General features: G+C 43.1%; 1 protein-coding gene across 1 annotated transcript in view; it reads right to left on the reverse strand.

The window, feature by feature from the left end:
* Nucleotides 1–575: 575 nt before the first annotated feature.
* Nucleotides 576–19,019, reverse strand: part of spag5 (sperm associated antigen 5) — a 47,928-nt gene continuing 29,484 nt past the window's right edge. The window contains exons 13-21 of the mRNA XM_041198036.1: nt 13,949–14,032; nt 13,172–13,255; nt 12,324–12,426; nt 10,721–10,853; nt 7,130–7,231; nt 5,385–5,537; nt 4,229–4,303; nt 2,983–3,063; nt 576–1,175 (exon numbers count right to left, since the gene is read on the reverse strand). Of these exons, the coding sequence (XP_041053970.1) occupies nt 1,089–1,175; nt 2,983–3,063; nt 4,229–4,303; nt 5,385–5,537; nt 7,130–7,231; nt 10,721–10,853; nt 12,324–12,426; nt 13,172–13,255; nt 13,949–14,032 (902 nt within the window). The 3' untranslated portion in view covers nt 576–1,088. The remainder of the gene's footprint in view (nt 1,176–2,982; nt 3,064–4,228; nt 4,304–5,384; nt 5,538–7,129; nt 7,232–10,720; nt 10,854–12,323; nt 12,427–13,171; nt 13,256–13,948; nt 14,033–19,019) is intronic.

A 19,019-nucleotide genomic window follows, 5' to 3' on the forward strand; every position in this document is an offset into this window, starting at 1 on the left:
CCCAACAGACATTTTGTTTTAGGTTTTGCAAGTGTGGGCTGGTTGCATATGGTCCGGAATTCATACACGACATTGCTTAATCATGTGGTAAGCAGAACATCTTTGGATTGGCTGCAGTAACCCATTTGTGGAAAACAGAACTGCATAGTAATGACAGCATAAAATGGCTTGCTTAACCTGTTGTTCAAATTTGAGATACTTTGCAATGTCATGTTTGAATTTCAGTGCCAGTGCAAAGCCAGGTAAATAGGCTGTACGTCCAACGATTGGCTAAAATCAAACATGTTCCTCCAGCTGTTCATAATAGACAGGGTACAGATCGTAGTCAACCAGCCCGTGCCTACAAAACCCAAAACAAAATGTCTGTTGGGTGTAATTTCACACTTGGGCAGCACTTGAACAATCCTGAGTGCGCCAATAGCTACACCAGCAACCAATTTAAGATAATCTGTCAAGCTTGTAACATGGCTCATTTACCCTTGCTAGTGACATACATTTATATGCAAGGACCCATTCTCTGCAAACAATAAGAATATGTTCAAGCCTTGTACCTTTTCTGATTACCCTGGAGCTTGGGAAACCTATAGTTCCTCATGGGTTGCCATGGAGAAAGCAAATCAGCTAGAGTCAACTTTCCAACCCTCTTTGCCAACTGCCCCAAAGCACTCCTTTTCTTCTTTGGAATCTATTGTTGTGACCATTTGAAATTTGGTATTCTTGAGATTGTCCTGATAAGTGCACGATGAAAAGTTTTGGCAACATGTCTCTCTTTTCAGCAACATACAGTGGAGACCCATAGACACTCGAGTTTCAAGACATGGACATAAGAGTATCAGATGGATTCGCTGTCATTTAAGTTTTTTTTTCAAATGAAATTGAAAACCCTGGTTAAAAGCAAGGTTTTAAAATTTCATGGGATGATTTGTCGCTGAATCAATCATATCTGGGGTAGACAGAAAATAGTGGCACTGTCATTTTGCCCCACATTTCATTCCTGCCTACAACTACTGTTCGTTCCTCTTCCCCCCACCTACAAACACACAATGACTTGCATCCCAGTGAGTGAAGCAGCAGCCAAGATACATGCTCTACTCTTCCACATCTTCTCCAAGATGGAGCAGGAGACCCCTCAGCTCTACGGAATTCGCAACAATGTCGGGCACTGACAAGAGAACCTGAAATACAAATGGCAAATTAGTAAAATCTACTCAAGTGCTGAAGGCAAAACAAACAAACCAAATGCTGAAGATGCAAGCCAAGTCAAACAGCATCTGAAAATAAACTAGAGGGGTTTTTTTTTCGGGTATAACCATGGCAAAACATCTCTTTAGTATCCTTTATTTTTGTCTGGAAGGAGGCTGACCTTTGGATCTACTGGGATGGGCATCTCAGACTGTCTGCAAGCAGAAGTTACCACATTAATTGAATTCTAACTTCAGTCTTTTTCTCTGTAAAGTAGGTAATCCAGTCATTATCCTGGGAACTCCCAATTCCCCCGGAATCCTCATGACCCACCTTGCTTTATATACCTTGTAAATTTCACGTTATTAGGTCAACAAATTCCAACAGGACAGAGGATTTCAGAATCCTCCCTGGCCCCAGCCTCATTCACCTATATAAGCGCTAGACCTGAGCTGGTTGCAACTTCTCAGTAGTGTTATGGGAGAAAAAGGGACAAGAATAGATCCTTCAGCTCATCGAGACTGCTTCACAATTCATTAAATTCACAGCCGATCTTCCACATCAACTTTACTTTCCTCTCCTATTCTCATATCCCTTGACTGGAGTGCCCAAAAATCTACTGAGCATCCAAAGCTCTCTCGATTGATAATTGCAAGAACAGTCATCTCAGTCCTAAATAGCTGAACCTTTATCCTGAGGCTGCGACCCCTATTTCTCTACTTTGCAGCCAGGGGAAAACAGCCTCTTAGCATCTAAAAGGAAAGGTTTTTGGTGAACATACCATAATAAGAAGCAATTTCTGGCAGCAGTGGAATTCAAACCCAAGCCCCAAAGAGACAGGTGCTTTAATCCAGCACTTTAGACTGCTTGGCTACGCTAACACACACCTCTCACTGTTCAGTAAAGAAAAAGATCAAGGACTTATTGGGCAGGAGATATTTTCAAATGCCAAGCCAAGCCAATAAATTGCTCAGTACTAGCAGCCTATGAGGAAACAATTCCAAAACTAGTTCATTAGAATCTGGAAAAAAAAATGCTGGAAAAATTCAGCAGATCTGGCAGCATCTGTGGAGAGAGAAACAGAGAAGTTGTCAGACCTGCTAAGTTATTCCAGCATTTTCTGTTTTTATTTCAGATTTCTAGCATCTGTAGTATTTTGCTTTTATCATTAGAATCTGATCTGACCAATGTCTCAGACCCACTTTTTCTTAATTTGCATGAAAGCAATGTTTTAAGACAACTAATTTCTACAAATTATTTGTAAGGAGAATTGTCACAAGTTCCCAGGCTCCTCGCCACCATTTAACCCTCAACCAAAAATAAGATTAACTGACCATTTGGTGCATTGTTTTTCATGGGATCTTGCTGTGTAACAATGGTTGCTATACTAGCCTACAATAATGACTACATTTCAAAAGTAATCTCAGTGACTGTGAAGCGCTTGGGACCATCCCAAGGATATGAAAGGCACTGTATAAACCCACAAATCTTTTTATCTCTAGGTTAGTTGGAGCATTCACATGTTTGCACTAGCTCCACACCCTGTTGACAGCACCCCCTCCCTAACCCTACAGCCAAGATAGCAGTGAGCACAAGGGCAATTCTGGTCACACTGAATACCTCCATCACAAGATAGGTCCCATCAGTAAACACTACCAGAGATCTGGAGAGCTTACATCACTTGGATTTTTTGGGACTGATGAAGAATTGAAAGTTTCCTTAACTCTCAACTACTGCTCACACCCTGTCTCAAAACCAAGTATAACCATCATCATTCCCCTCCACTTCACAATGACTTACTATTCTGACATGCTCAATCAGGTCGTCGAGTTTGGCTAGCTCTGCCTCCGCTTTCTGATAATTTTCTTCCAGGATAGCTTTCTAAAAATATGAAGAAAAGGGAGTAGGTATTACTGACAATGCACATAACCATCTGTCTTATACTGACTCACACACAGCTCCTTTAAAATGGAGGAACTGAGGTGTAGCATTCTGGGTTAATTACTATCTCCAGTGCTGTAAATTATAATGCCCGACATGTCAGGAAACCAGCACCGTCAGTGATGTGATCACTAAACCAATCATCATTCTGCTATCAGGATCCTACATTCTTCTATTTGGTCAAGTTGAGCTGAGGAAAAAGTTACAACTTACATTTATATTGTACCTTAAACATTGAAAAGTGTGCCAAGGAACTTCACAGGAGTACAATGAGACAAAAATTTGAAACAGCCATATAAGGAGGTATTAGGGCAGGTGACCAAAAGCTTCGTTAAAAAGGGGGGTTTTAAGGAATATCTTGAAAGGAGCTAGAGGTGGAGAGGTTTGCAGGGGACTTCTAGAGCTTAGGGCCAGACAGCTAAAGGCACAGCCACTGATAGTGGAGTGATGAAAATTGAGGATGAGCGAGAGGCATTACAGGTTCTTATTTATGCATCTTCCACAAATGGGACGAATTGAATCCACTTCGGAGTGTGATAACGATGCTGTGGGTATGGGGATCTGCACCTCCAGGAGCCTATGAAGCTCCAGCTACTGGTAGAAGTGTGCAATTGTAAGTGTGTCACACAACACAGACACCCAAATAATAAGTGCATCAATAACATGGCAAGTTTAATACATTAGTGATCAAGAAACCCAGGGGAAGGATTGGGGCTTAGAGTGCAGGACACTGCCAGACTTAAGGTCAGGAGAGAGATAGATTGAGAACTACTGTCTTGAAAGTTGGCTTTAAAAAGCTATGGGAAACAGCAAAGGGATTGCAGTTTAAAGGTTGCAGAATAGGAAGGGCTGAGAGGACAGATAGGGAATTGGAACAGGGTAGGTCTGAATATTGAGAATTTGTGGAGAAGACCAAGAAAACTCAGCTGCACTGACCATACCAATAGGGATAAACAGATGCAAGAGAGAGAGAACACCAAAACCAGAGAGTAAAAGACCGAAAGATACTGAGAAGGATGAGAGCCAGAGAGAAGGAATGCATATAAAGGAGACAGCAATGCAAACTGCATTGGTCAGCCACATAATTCAGCAAGATGTTACTCACATGATTGTACATTTTCACCTTCAGTTCCTGGATGTCATTCTCCTTCTGCACATAAGCCTCTCGCAGCTTTTTCACCTTAAGGTATAGAAATAAATCTCAACATTAAACATCACTTGCTTCCCTGCTTGGGGTCAGCAGAAACAATGAAGTTTACTTCTATCTGCACTGGCAAAGGGGACAACGACTTGGGGTTTCTAAGACCTGCTCCTGCACTCGGTGGTCATTAGTCAGCTGTCCCCAGCCTCCCTCTGAAATTCACTGTCCTAGTTTACGATGGGTAGTGGGGACTTAGTCATGTAGTTAAGGGCAACTGGCCAATGGGGCTGTAATTCATGCATAAAATAGGATGTCATCAAGGAGCAAGAAGAGCAAAAGGGGTACAAAGCAAAACAGATCACAACCTCCATTGGCCCAAATTGAATCCTTCTGCATTACAGCATATGCCACTTGCTGACACAGTGACAGAGTCCCAGTCCTGAGATTTAACAGATCGACTACTGCCAACACAGTGTTGCTACCCTAGCACGGGGCAAGTATACATGCCACATTTCATTTACTGCAGGACAACAAGCAAATACGATGCAAGCAGGCTTGGCTAGTACAACACTGCAGGGCTAAAATACAAATAGTCAGCAGCTTCTTCAGGTAGCCAAATCAAAGAGGCAACAGTAGCAGTGACCATAGATGATTCAATTTGGGTGCTATGGAATAGTGGTTACATTACTGGATTAATAACCCAGAACACTAGTTTAAATCCCACTTTGGCTGTTTGAGAATTTGGAATTCAATTTCATAAAATTCAGAAAATTAAAAGATGGTGTCTGTAAGAGTGACCTAGAAGCTGTTGGATTGTTGTTAAAAACAAATTCTAGCTCAATGATATCCTTTAGGGAAGGGAACCTGATGTCTGTACCTGCGACTCCAATCCCACGTTTACCCTTTTTAGTCTTGTATGTTTTACTCTTAGTCCGGCTAGCCACTCAGTTGTTTCACTAAGGGCGTAAGCAATAAACGCTGACTTGGTCAGTGAGACCTGCACCCCAAGAAAGAATATATACATTTTTAAATTCCCCTCCAAGCTCACCTGTGCCCAGCCTATGTTTGGAAGTTATCACACAGGGTCATCAATTCTCACAGAACACAATTAGTTTCTTACTTGACATTGAAGTTCTACTTTGTCTTCAAGCCAATTCATATCCCATGCACCATCTGAAGTCTGTAGTTTGGTCAACTCCTCACGGCAGGTGTGGGCCTCAATCTCAGAGCGCTGGAGCTGCCGTTTTAAACCAGTGACTTCTTCCTTCATGGCCTGAAATATAAAAAGTCCCTACAGTTTACTTATACCCACAATTCTGGGATCAGACAGTTCTCATCAAGGTCTCATCTCATTTGCAGCCACCATTTATTCCCTGATTATTTTTTTAAATCAGTCTGGTCGGAGCATTTCAGTCCACTATTCAACCATGGGGCTAAATCACTATCTACACTGACCTACCAAACACTCCCAGAGCAGGTAAGATATAGAGCATAGCTTCCTCCACACCGGCCCATCAAACACCCCAGAACAAATTGAAGTCAGTGGGAATTAGTAGCTAGAATATCCAATGGCTGGAGTCATATCTAGCACAAAAGAAGATGGTTGTTGTTGGAGACCAATCATCTCAGCCCTAGGACATAGCTGCAGGAGCTCTTCAGAGTGGTGTTCTTGGCCCAACTATATTCAGCTGCTTCATCAATGACCTTCAAAATAAGGTCTGAGGTTGGAATGTTCACTGATAATTGCAGCATTCAAAATCATTCGCAACTCCACCAGATGCTGAAGCAGTCTGTGCCACATATAAGAAGGCCTGGACAATGTTCAGGCTTTGGCTGATAAGTGGCAAGTGACATTCATGCCACAAGTAACAGGCAATGACCGTCTCTATTAAGAGAGAATCTAATCATCTCCCCATCCCAGTGTTGGGCGGGCGTTACCACTGACCAGAAACTGCAGTGGATCAGCCACATAATATACTGTCTACAACATCTGGTCAGAAGCTGGGAATTCTGCAGCAAGTAACTCATCTCCTGACTACCCAAAACCTGTCCACCATCCACAAGGCTCAAGTCAGGAGTGTGATGGAATACTCTCCACTTGCTGGAGAAGTGCAGCTCCAACAACACTCAAGAAGCTTGATACCATCCAGGGCAAAATAGCCCATTTGATTCGCATCCCATTCACCATCTTAAATATTGGCTCCCACCACCACTGATGCACAGTGACAGCAGGGTGTACCATCTACAATATGCACTACAGTAACTCACCAAGGCTCGGTCAACAGTATCTTTTAAACCCACGACCTCTACCACCTAAATTATGCAAACGCTGGGGAACACCACCACCTGCAAGTTCCCTTCCAAGTCACACACCATCCTGATTTGGAATTATATCACCAGTCCTTCATTGTTGTAGAGTCAAAATCCTGAAACTCACTCCTTAACAGCACTGTGGGTGTAGCTACACCACATGGACTGCAGCAGTTCAAGAAGGTGGCTCACCACCACCTTCTCAAGAGCAATTATGGATGGGAAATAAATGTTGGCATTGCCAGTGACACTCTAATCCATGAACAAATAGATTAAAAGGGCAGGTATAGCTCAGGTTAGATATAGAGTAAAGCTCCCTCTGCACTGTACCAAAAATGTGTTTTAAGCACAACTCAATGTTGATGTCACCTCTGCACTGCCTATTAAATGCCATCATTAAGGCTTCACTGAGCAAAACTGACAGGTTTTAACCTCAAGGCCACTGGCCCGACTGCAAACTCTGCAGATAAAGAAATTGTTTTCATTCTCTCAGCCTGCTGGATTTGAAGGAGCAAGTTGAATGATATTTTACGAATGTGTGAGACACCATCTTACCAGAAACTCAGTGTGTTCCTTCAAATTAGTCTCCATCTGTTTATTGAACTCAAGGATTGTTTCATCCTGAAGACTTACAGCTTTCTTCAGCTCTGAGCTAGTCTGTGAAATAGAATAAAATCAATCTGTCAGCCTTGTGATTTACTCTTCCATAAGAATTGATCTTAATTAAACTATAACTGTTAAAGACAGTGAGCTGCCAGGTCCTTGAATCACTTTTTCCCAGTCACAACTGAACTGATCAACCATGTTCAGCACCCTCTGCATTGCAGGCAGAGTTCAATGAGCTTGCAGTGCAATGACACTGTAGCGTGGCACCTCGGAACCATTGCTTTAATCCTGAAGCATCCAAACACTCCATTCCCCCTCCCAAATTACTATAAACTTGACAATGATGTTTAAACACAGGAAATATTGGTCACTGCATGTAAAGACAAGAGTCTGCTTGAGGGGCAGAACTGAAAAATAAGAGGCACATTAATGAAATTGGAAAAAAATTCCCCAGTCGAGAGAGTGGAATGAAGTGAAACCATCTTGTGTGGGTAATAGACAAAAGTGAAACTGGAAAAAGAAATGGACATGTGAATAGCTGATGAAGGGAAGAGATGGAAAGCACTGAAGTCAGGCATTGAAATAAAGGAGGGTAAAGTAAGGGCATGGCCACAGTTATTGTTCAGTTATTGGTCTGAAGTTAATGTTCAGACCAGAGAATTTCAGGATGACTAGAGAGAAAGAGGATACTGTTCTTGAAGTTGGTGTTGAGTTTCACTGGAGCAGCAGACTCGGCCAGACAGGTCAAAGGGGGAAATGCCAAGGAAAAGAGGAGTCAAAAGTGCTAAGTCACTGGGATTTTTGGGTCACATTTGTAGACAGGACATATCACTGCACATGCAGCTTACACCAGGGCTTCACAACCATCATGCAGCTTACACCAGGGCTTCACAACCATCATGCAGCTTACACCAGGGCTTCATCTATGCTGACGATACAAAAATAGGTGGGAGGGCAAGTTGTGATGAGGACATAAGGAATCTGCAAGGGGATATAGATAGGTTGAGTGAGTGGACAAAAACTTGGCAGATGGAGTTTAATGTAGGGAAGTGTGAGCTCATGCACTTTGGTAGGAAGAATCAAAAGGCAGACTATTGTTTAAATGGAGAGAGACACCAAAATAGTGCAGCACAGAGGGATCTGGGTTTTATCGTTCACGAAACACAAAAAGTTAGCATGCAGGTGCAGCAAGTAATTAAGAAGACAAATGGAATTTTGGCCTGTATTGCTAGGAGGTTGGATTTTAAAAATATGGAAGTCTTGTTACAACTGTACAAGGTGTTGGTGAGGTCACACTTGGAGTGCTGTGTACAGTTTTGGTCCCCGTATTTGAGAAAGGATATACTGGCATTGGAGGCAGTTCAAAAGAGATTCACTAGGCTGATTCCTGGGATGTCTGAGTTGACTTATCAAGAACGGCTAAATAAGTTAGGCCTATATTCATTAGAGTTTAGACGAATAAGGGGTGATCTTATAGAAACGTACAAGATTCTGAGGGTGCTTGACAGGGCAGATGTTGAGAAGATGTTTCCACTAGAGGGCGAATCTTGAACTAGGGAATACAGTTACAGAATAAGGGGGCACTCATTTAAAACTGAGATGTGAAGGAATTTTTCTCTCAGAGGGTAGTGAATGTCTGGAATTCTCTACCCCAGAGACTTATGGAGGCTAGATCATTGAAAATATTTAAAGAGGTAGATATATTTTTGAAATATCAGGAAGTTGACGGATATGAGGAGCTGTCACAAAAGAGGGGTTGAGGCCTGGGTCAGATCAACCATGATCTTATTGAATGGTGGGGCAGACTTGAGGGGCTGAATGGCCTACTCCTGCTCCCATGTTCTAATCACAGAGTGCAGAAGAGGCCCTTCGAGCCTGCACCGACATGTGAGAGAGAAACATCTGACCTACCTACCTAATCCCATTTACCAGCACTTGGCCCATAGCCTTGAATGTTATGACGTGCCAAGTGCTCATCCAGGTGCTTTTTAAAGGATGTGAGGCAACCCGCCTCCACCACCCTCCCAGGCAGCGCATTCCAGACCATCACCATCCTCTGGGTAAAAAAGCTTTTCCTCACATCCCCCATAAACTCCTGCCCCTCACCTTGAACTTGTGTCCCCTTGTGACTGACCCTTCAACTAAGGGGAACAGCTGCTCCCTATCCATGCCCCTCAATCTTGTACACCTCATCCAGGTCACCCCTCAGTCTTCTCTGCTCCAACAAAAACAACCCAAGTCTATCCAACCTCTCTTCATAACTTAAATGTTTCATCCCAGGGAACATCCTGGTGAATGTCCTCTGCACCCCTTCCAGTGCAATCACATCCTTCCTATAATGTGGTGACCAGAACTGCACACAGCTGTGGCCGCACCAAGGTTCTATACAACTCCAACATGACCTCCCTTCTTTTGTAATCTATGCCTCGATTGATAAAGGCAAGTGTCCCATATGCCTTTTTCACCACCCCACTAACATGCCCCTCTGCCTTCAGAGATCTATGGACACACACACCAAGGTCCCTTTGTTCCTCAGAACTTCCTAGTGTCATTGAATACTTCCTTGCCAAATTACTCCTTCCAAAGTGTATCACCTCACACTTTTTAGAATTAAATTCTATCTGCCACTTATCTGCCCATTTGACCATCCCATCTATATCTCCCTGTAGCCCAAGACACTCAACCTCACTATTAACCACCCAGCCAATCTTTGTGTCATCCGCAAACTTACTAATCCTACCCCCCACATAGTCATCTATGTTGTTTATATAAATGACAAATAATAGGGGACCCAGCACAGAACCCTGTGATACACCACAGGACACTGGCTTCCAGTCACTAAAGCATCCTTATGTCATCACCCCGTCTCCTACAACCAAGCCAATTTTGAATTCACCTTATCAAATTACCCTGTATCCCATGTGCATTTGCCTTCTTTATAAGTCTCCCATGTGGGACCTTGTCAAAAGCTTTGCTGAAATCCATATAAACTACATCAACTGCACTACCCTCATCTACACACCTGGTCACCTCCTCAAAAAATGCAATCAAATTGGTTAGGCATGACCTCCCTCTGACAAAGCCAAATTAACTATCCCTGATCAAACCTTGCCTCTCCTACTGGAGATAGATTCTCTCCTTCAGACTCACTGCAGTTCCCTGGCTTATCTCTACAACCCTTCTTAAATAGCGAAACCACATTAACTGTTCTCCAGTCCTCTGGCACCTCCCCTGTGGCCAGAGAGGAATTAAAAATTTGGATCAGAGCCCCTGCAATCTCCTCCCTTGCCTCCCTCAGCAGTCAGGGACACAAATCATCTGGACCTGGAGTTCACAACCATCTTGCAGCATACACAAGGGCTTCACAACCATCTTCAAATATGAAATATAATCAGCAGAAAATTTGTTCCAGCCCGTTCAGAAAGGATTGCCTACTCCCGAGCTTCACATTTCTACTTGTGTTTCTGCACGAACATGTGTTAGTCTGATTCTAGGTCTCCATACAGACATAAATATGCGCATTCAAGTGACTATGCACACCTTATCTTGTGCTTGAAGTTCTCGGTTTAGCCTTCTGTTCTCAGTTTCCAGGACTAAAACCTTGCTCTGTAGGCTGCTCACTTCTGACCAGTTCTTGCTGAACACAGCTCTCCGCTGCTCCCGCAGTTTAGTACTGAGAAAAGAGCAAATGACTGGAGCTTTAAAAATCAAGGCTAACCCCAGAGGCCAGACTGTGGCCAGTAATGTATCATGAGATGGGCCTTGTCCAGGTACATATCCTCATTCTTCCAACAATTACTTCAGCTCATGCAGGTTACAGTGAGCTCATTGCATTACACTATACATCATTAAAGCAGAGAAAAGCTGGGTAGAGTCACACTCAGTTAAAAAGTGCAGTCTGAAAGGTTGACCTGGTGTGGAGATGTACATGCGCCCTATTATTTTGGCTCCAAAAGCCAGGACTCACTGGTTGGGAGAAGAAGAGGGTGAGACAGGAGAGTTTTTGTTTAATTTGTTCATGGCATGTGGGCATCACTGGCTATGCCAGCATTTAGTGCCCCTAATTGCCCTAGTTTAGAGGGCATTTAAGAGTCAACTACATTGTTGTGGGTCTGGAGTCACATGTAGGCCAGACCAGGTAAGGACGGCAGATTTCCTTCCCTAAAGAACATTAGTGAACCAGATGAGGTTTTATGACAATCAGCAATGGTTTGATGGTCATCATCAGACTTCTAATTCCAGATTTTTATTGAATTCAAATTCCACCATCTGTCTTGGTGGGATTCGAACCCGGGTCCCCAGAGCATTACCCAGTGACAATATCAATAAACCACCACCTCCCTTTGAGGGGTTACAGGAGGTGCTCACTTCCTGATTTTTGGTTTCGTCATCCATAGACTCGGAACTGCCCAGTGAGCAGTGAAGCCACAGGGACCTGAAGGATTCTGGGCTCCATAACTCTAGTCTGTGCTAAATTCACCAATCTCAGCTTGGACATTCCAAGTCAGCCATAGTGTTCATGGGATAATGAGGGGAGGATCCAGCTACATACAGGGGTCTTGTTGCTGATCTTCATCCAGGAACCCCTATTAACAGGATCATACTTCACTGAGGTGGCCACAGTAGAGTAATAACAGGATGAAATGCACTGATTCTCACACAGGGAACAGTGTACGAGAGGGACCAGAGATCATCCACTGGTATAAACAGTGAACTCACCAATCAGTACTCCCACCACACTGCCAGACTTCAATATCTCATTTCAATCATCAGTGAAGAAGGAACTTGCAATTCTTTCACAATCTCAGGATACCCTCAAGTGTTTTCTAGCCAATGAAGTTTGGTCACTGTTGTTATGTAAGGATACAGCAGCCAATTTGCACACAGCAAGGTCCCACAAAAAGCAATGACCACATAATCTGCTTTACGTGCTGATTGAAGGATAAATAAGGGCCAGAGAACCAAGGAGAATTCCCCTGGTCTTCTTTGAAAAATGGCTACTGGATCTTTTACCTGCGGACAGTACAGCACACCCCCTCCCCCTCCCAGTACTGGCCTGCCAAAAACCCCCCCACAACAGTATGGCATACCCCCCCACCGGCAATTTGAAAGGGACTGTAGCTCTTTTAATTGCTGAACTTACATTTCCTGCTGCAGGTCTTTTACCTGCAGCTGCGTTGTCTCAAGGAGCTTCTGGAAGGCCACTCGCAGCTCAGCCACATTCCGCAAAAGGGTATCTTCAACTTCTGGAGGTGGGAAAAGAAATCAACTTCAATAAGAGCTGCATGGGGCACAAACAGGGAGGCTGCAAACAAACCAATGTCCCAAATAGTACAAAACTGGATGTCTGAACTGGACCCAAGGCCTGGCCAACTTGGGGATGTCTGCCAGCACAAAGGGCAGTTGCAGCATTGTAGTACTAAATGTCACTAGCATGCTCAAACCATTTATTGAAATCTCAGTGCAATATTAGCAAACAACAGGTTCATATCAAAATCCTCCTCACCCTTCTCCAACAGGGATACTAACCAATTAAAAAGAAACAAGAGGAACATGGGAGAAGGGAGACATCCGATCAGGCTCAGCTGTGAAGCCATTCACTGCTGAATAGCTTCCCAGTGCCAAGGATAACACACGAGAGTGATTGCTTCGTGGGTTACTGGAGGGCTGCTGGGTCAGCGGGTGGAAATGTTCCTGGCCAATGATTAATTGTGTTCTGCACTAACCCTGTTTGGGATTGAAATGCAATTATGTACTAACGGTCCTACCTGGCTTGCTGTATTCATGTGACCTCTGATGAGGCAAAAGCTGGGGCAGCCATGTTACATTCAGTTCTAATAAAGATATTGCACTAGAAGCAATGTACTCTTTGAGCTCATTACAAACCCAGAGAGATGGAACCTGTTCCGCCCATTTTCTGCTGCTCAAAACCTATCAGTCTATTCACCCAATTAATGTCACAGTGAAAGAAAAACTGTAGCGACACTTCACCCGTTTTCTTAGGAGTTATGGGCTCAATTCTCGTAAAAGCACCATGACAACTTCCAATGTCAAGAGAAGCTTCTTCATTACGCTCTGCAAAAACAGAGTTAAAAAGATTACACAAACACAGCTCCACACAGCATGTAAATATCAGCAAACCTTACAGAGCACAGAGAAGCAACGGGAAAGCAAAGGGCAACCATCACAGGCAACGAGGCAGAGGGTTGAGAGAGGAAATTCCAGAGGTTGGTGCTGTAATGGCTGGGAACTTTGACTAGGAGTGGTGGGGGGAGGGATGTGGAAGTGCAAAATCCAAATAGTGTTCAGGATGGGAAGACTAGTCAGAGGAATAAATGATATGGGCTTTGGATGTGAGGCCCAAGAGGTTTGAAATGGGCGTACATCATGTGAGGATTTATAAACAATGAGAATTTTAAATTCAGTGCATTGGGATGGTGCAGAGTCAATTGACACAGGCTGACATAGGCCTGCAGAGCTTCCAATGAGCATCCAAGGGAATCAAAATATTCTGTTTTATTCCAGTATGACCATTCAGAAGGTTTGCAAGATCTCAGAAAGGACATTCATACTCCCACCGTGACACTACACTCCATATTGCTCCCAGGACAGTTACAGCACAGGGTTAGATAGAGTAAAGCTCCCTCTACCCTGCCCCCATCAAACACTCCCAGGGCAGGTACAGTGTGGGTCGATCAGTGCCTCCATAAAAGCAAGCTGCAGATGGTTATTTCAGTGATACTGTGGTTATTTGTGCCAGCATTTTACCTGGTGGATTTGGCATTGTTGGCCCAATGGGAACAAAGGCGCTATGGTCACTCCTGATGTCACACAGAGTCCCTTCCTGATGCTCTGTGAAATAGATGGTAGGAATAGAAGAGACAAATGTCAGCGATGCAGTAACCAAACAGTATAGTTCCATACCAACACAACAACAAAGCTGTCTTCAAACTCCTGAAGGTGCTGCCTTATCAGAAAAATTAGGAGCAAGAGTGGGTCACTCGATCCTTCTAGCCTGTTCCGCCATTCAATGGGATCACGGCTGATTTGATTGTAATCTCAACTCTACGTTCCCAGCCACCCCCGATAACCTTTAACCCCCTTGCTTATCAAGAATCTATCTAGCTTTGCCTTAAAAATATTCAAAGACTCTGCTTCCACTGCCTTTTGAGGAAGAGAGTTCCAAATACTCAAATCCCTCGGAAAAACATTCTCCTCATCTCTGTTTTAAATGGGCGACCCCTTATTTTTAAACAGTGGCCCCTAGTTCTAGATTCTCCCACAAGAGGAAACATTCTCTCCACATCCACCCTGTCAAGACCCCTCAGGATCTTAAAGGTTTCAATCAAGTCACTTCTTATTCTTCGGAACTCCAGCGGATACAAGCCTAGCCTGTCCTACCTTTCCTCATTAGACAACCCTCCCATTCCAAGTATTAGTTTAGTAAACCTTCTCTGAACTGCTTTCAACACATTTACATCCTTCCTTAAATAAGGAAACCAATACTGTACATAGTACTCCAGATGTGGTATCACCAATGCCCTGTATAACTGTAGCATATCCTCCCTACTTTTGCATTCAATTCCCCTTGCAATAAATGATAACATTCTATTAGCTTTCCTAATTACTTGCTTACCTGCATACCAGCCTTTTGCGATTTATGCATTAGGATGCCTAGATCCCTCTGATTTCAGAGCTCTGCAATTTCTCACCATTTAGATAAATTGCTTCTTTTTTATTTTTCCTGCCAAAATTGACAATTTCACACTTTCCCACACATTGTACTTCATTTGCCAGGTCTTTTCCCACTCAATCTATCTATATCCCTTTGTAGCCTCCTTATATCCTCTTCGCAACTTACTTTCCTGCCTACCTTTGTGTAATCAGAAAATTTAACAACCATACCTTTGGTCCACTTATCCTAGCTATTTACATAAATTGTAAAAAATTGAAGCCCCAGCAATGATCCCTGTGGCGCACCACTTGTAACATCTTGCCAACCAGAAAAAGACCCATTTATGCCTACCCTCTGTTTCCTGTTAGCCAGCCAATCTTCTACGCATGCAAGTATGTTAACCCCTACACCATGAGCTTTTATTTTTCGGCAATAACCTTTGATGGGGCACCTTATCAAATACCCTCTGGAAATCCAAGTACACAACATCCACTGGTTCCCCTTTATCCACATCATATGTTACTTCTTCAAAGAACTCTAATAAATTGGTTAAACATGATTTCCCTTTCACAAAACCATGTTGACTTTGCCTGATTACCCTGAATTTTTCCAAGTTCCCAGCTACATTATTTTTAATAACAGCTTCTAACATTTTCCCTATGACAAATGTTACACTAACTGGCCTATAGTTTCCCACTTTCTGTCACCCTCCCTTTTTGAATAAGGGAGTTACATTTGCTAATTTCCAATCTAATGGAACCTTCCTTGAATCTAGGCAATTTTGGAAAGTTAAAAAAAAAACACACCAACTATCTCACCAGTCACTTCTTTTAAGACCCTAGGATGAAGTCAACCAGGGCCCAGGGATTTGTCAGCCTGCAGCTCCAACAATTTTCTCAGTACCACTTCCCTGGTGATTATAATTGCCCCTCCCACTCCAAGTTCCTCTCTCCCATTTCCTGATTTACAGCTATTTCTGAGATGTTACTTGTATCCTCTATAGTGAAAACTGATGCAAAATACTGGTTCAATTCATCTGCCATTTCCTTGTTTTCCATTAATTCCCCAGACTCACTTTCTATAGGACCAAACTCACTTTGTTAACCCTTTTCTTTTTTAAATGAGTGGAAGCTCTTACTTTGTCTTTATATTTTGAGCTAGCTTTCTCTATACTCTAATTTTTACTTCCTTATAAATCTTTTGGTCATTCTTTGCTGTTTTTATATTCTGTCCAATCTTCTGACCTGCCACCCATCTTTGTGCAATTATATGCTTTATCTTCGACTTTTTTAGTTAATCATGGATGGTGGGTTCTTGCTTTGAAATTTTTCTTTCTGGTTAGAATGCGTCTGTTCTGTGTATTCTGAAATATCACCTTAAATGCCCACCACTGCATCTCTATTGACCTATCCCTTAACCTAATTTGCCAGTTCACTTTAACTAGCAGTACTTTCATAATTGCCCCTATTTAAGTTTAAAATACTAGTCTTGGAGCCGCTCTTCTCTCCCTCAAATTGAAAGTAAAATTCAATCATGTTACGATCACTGCTACCGAGGGGCACGTTCACTGTGAGGTCATTAATTAATCCTATCGCACTGCACATTACCAGGTCTAGTATGGCCTGCTCTCTGGTTGGTGCCAGAATGTGCTAGTCTAAGAAACTATCCCAAAAACATTCTATGAATTCCTCATCTAGGCTACCTTTTCCCATATGATTTTCCCAGTCTATATGCAGATTAAAATCCTCCATGATTATCACCATACCTTTCTGACAAGCTCCCATTATTTCTTCCTTTATACCCCATCCTGCTGTATAGTTATCATTAGGGGGCATGTACACCACTCCCACAAGTGACTTCTTGCCTTTATCATTTCTCATCTCTACCCAAACTGTTTCTGCATCCTGGTTTCTTGAACTTAGGTCATCCCTCGCTAATGTACTAATACCATTATTAATAAACAGAACCATCAGTAGTGGCAGTTCCACCACTGCCCTCTGGTATCTCAGTCAGTAGCCATGCTCCATGTGTGAACCTAGATATTTGACTGCAAAACAAGATCACAGCCATCAGCAAGACAAATAGAATCCATTTGGATGGAGAGAAAAGATGATAAAGGAACAACCACAGTAATAGTGGTAGCCTATCGACCACCTCACAGTGGAAGGAGGTGGGGGAAGAAATATGCAAACAATTTAGGGGATTGAATAAAAAACAAAATAATGATCATTGGGTATTTCAATTACCCTGATGTTAAATTGGACAGAAGAGATGGGTAAGAGGGACAAAGGAATGAAGCTCCTACAATGTGTGCAGGAATCCTTTCCAACCCAATATGTAAAAAACCCAAGGGAAGATTGGCAATAGAATCTAGTAACGAGGCATGACCTAGAGCAAATAAGAGAAATAAAATTAGGGGAACATCTAGTGACAATAACATAATATGCTACAGAGAAGAATGACAAAAACCAGGTTAATAGATTAGAGAAAAGCCGATTTCAAAGGGCTGGAAAATTTGGGAAAATAAAATGGGCAACTATATTACATGAGAAAAAGGAGCAGGGGTAGGTCATTCAGCCCCTCGAGTCTGCTCCACTATTTAAGGTGATCATGGCTGATCTAATTGTGGCCTTAACGCCACTGTGTTGCCTGTCCCACTGCACACACACCCCCGCCCCGAATAACCCTCGTAGTTCAAAAATCTATCTAACTCAGCTTTGAATATATTCAATGACCCAGCCTCCATTGCTCTCTGGGGAAGAGAATTCCAAACACTAATGACCCTTAAGAGAGAAGAAATTCCTCCTCATCTCTGTCTTAAATGGGAAACCTCGTATTTTAAACTGTGCCCCCCTAGTTCTAGATTCTACCACGAGATCATGCTTGTTGCGAATATCTAGTTCATGGTTCATGTGTTTAATACATTTTTAAAATTCATTTACAAGATGTGAGCGTCACTGGCTGGGCCAGCATTTATTGCTCATCCCTAATTGCCCTTGAGAAAATGGTGGTGAGCTGTCTTCTTGAACCACTGCAGTCCCTATGGTGTAAGTACACTCACAATACTGTTAAGGAACAGGAACTGTGATATATTCCCAAGTCAGGATGGTGAATGGCTTAGAGAAGAACTTCCAGGTGGTGGTGTTCCTATGGGCAGAATTTTGCTGTTGGCGAGCAGGAGGCGGGGCCCACTCACTGACATGTAAAATGACGCGGAATAACGTCGGGCAGAACCCCCAACGTCATCCCACCCCATTTAAATTTTCAGGAAGGTGGGAGCGCAGCAAAATCAGCTATGGGTCTGCAACCTGTCAATGGCCAATTGAGGCCATTGACAGGATCATTTAAACAATTAAAGGACCTGCCCGTCCAACCTTAAGGTTGGCGGGCAGGCCAGGAGGCCCAATAGCAAATAGAGAAAACATGAAACCTCATCCAGCAGTGGGATGAGGTGTCATGCAGCATTTTAAAAATTTTAATAAAGTTTTTCTGTAGATTATGAACATGTCACATGAGGGGGACATGTTAGGGAACTTTTAAAAAAATATTTTAAATATTTTTCAAAGCGGAAGCGATCTCCCTGAGGCTGCACTTAGCCTCAGGGAGATGTGCGCTCTTTCATGCACATGCGCTAAAAAGCGCACTCTCACTTTTAGGGATTCCCCCCACCTGCACAGGAAGCCCATAGCGCTTCCCGCCGGACGACATGCTGGGTGGGCCTTAATTGGCCCGCCCATGTAAAATAGCGGTGTGGTCCGCTTTGCTGGTGGGGATCAGCTCCCCGCCCGCCAGAGATTGAGTCAGGCCTGCCTGACAGGCAGAAAATTCTGCCCTATGTATCTGCTACCTTTGTCCTTCTGGATGGTAGAAGTTGTGGATTTAGAAGGTGCTCCCTAAGGAACCTTGGTGAATTTCTGCATGCATCTTGTAGATGGTACACACTGCTGCTACTGTGCATCTTTGGTGGAAGGAGTGCCAATCAAGCGGGCTGTTTTGTCTTGGATGATTGGCACATAAAACTTTAATTCCTAAAACTAACAGTTAATTGTAGAAAATGGGGTACAAATGCAATTAAAGCAAGCTTGGAGTCTATTGCACTTCAAGGTTGAGGCCACATTGACTGAAGAGGTTAACAGCTAGAAAGGTAAGATCGTTAAACAGCTG

This window comes from Carcharodon carcharias, chromosome 10 (genome assembly GCF_017639515.1).
Source record: "Carcharodon carcharias isolate sCarCar2 chromosome 10, sCarCar2.pri, whole genome shotgun sequence".
Lineage (NCBI taxonomy): Eukaryota > Metazoa > Chordata > Chondrichthyes > Lamniformes > Lamnidae > Carcharodon > Carcharodon carcharias.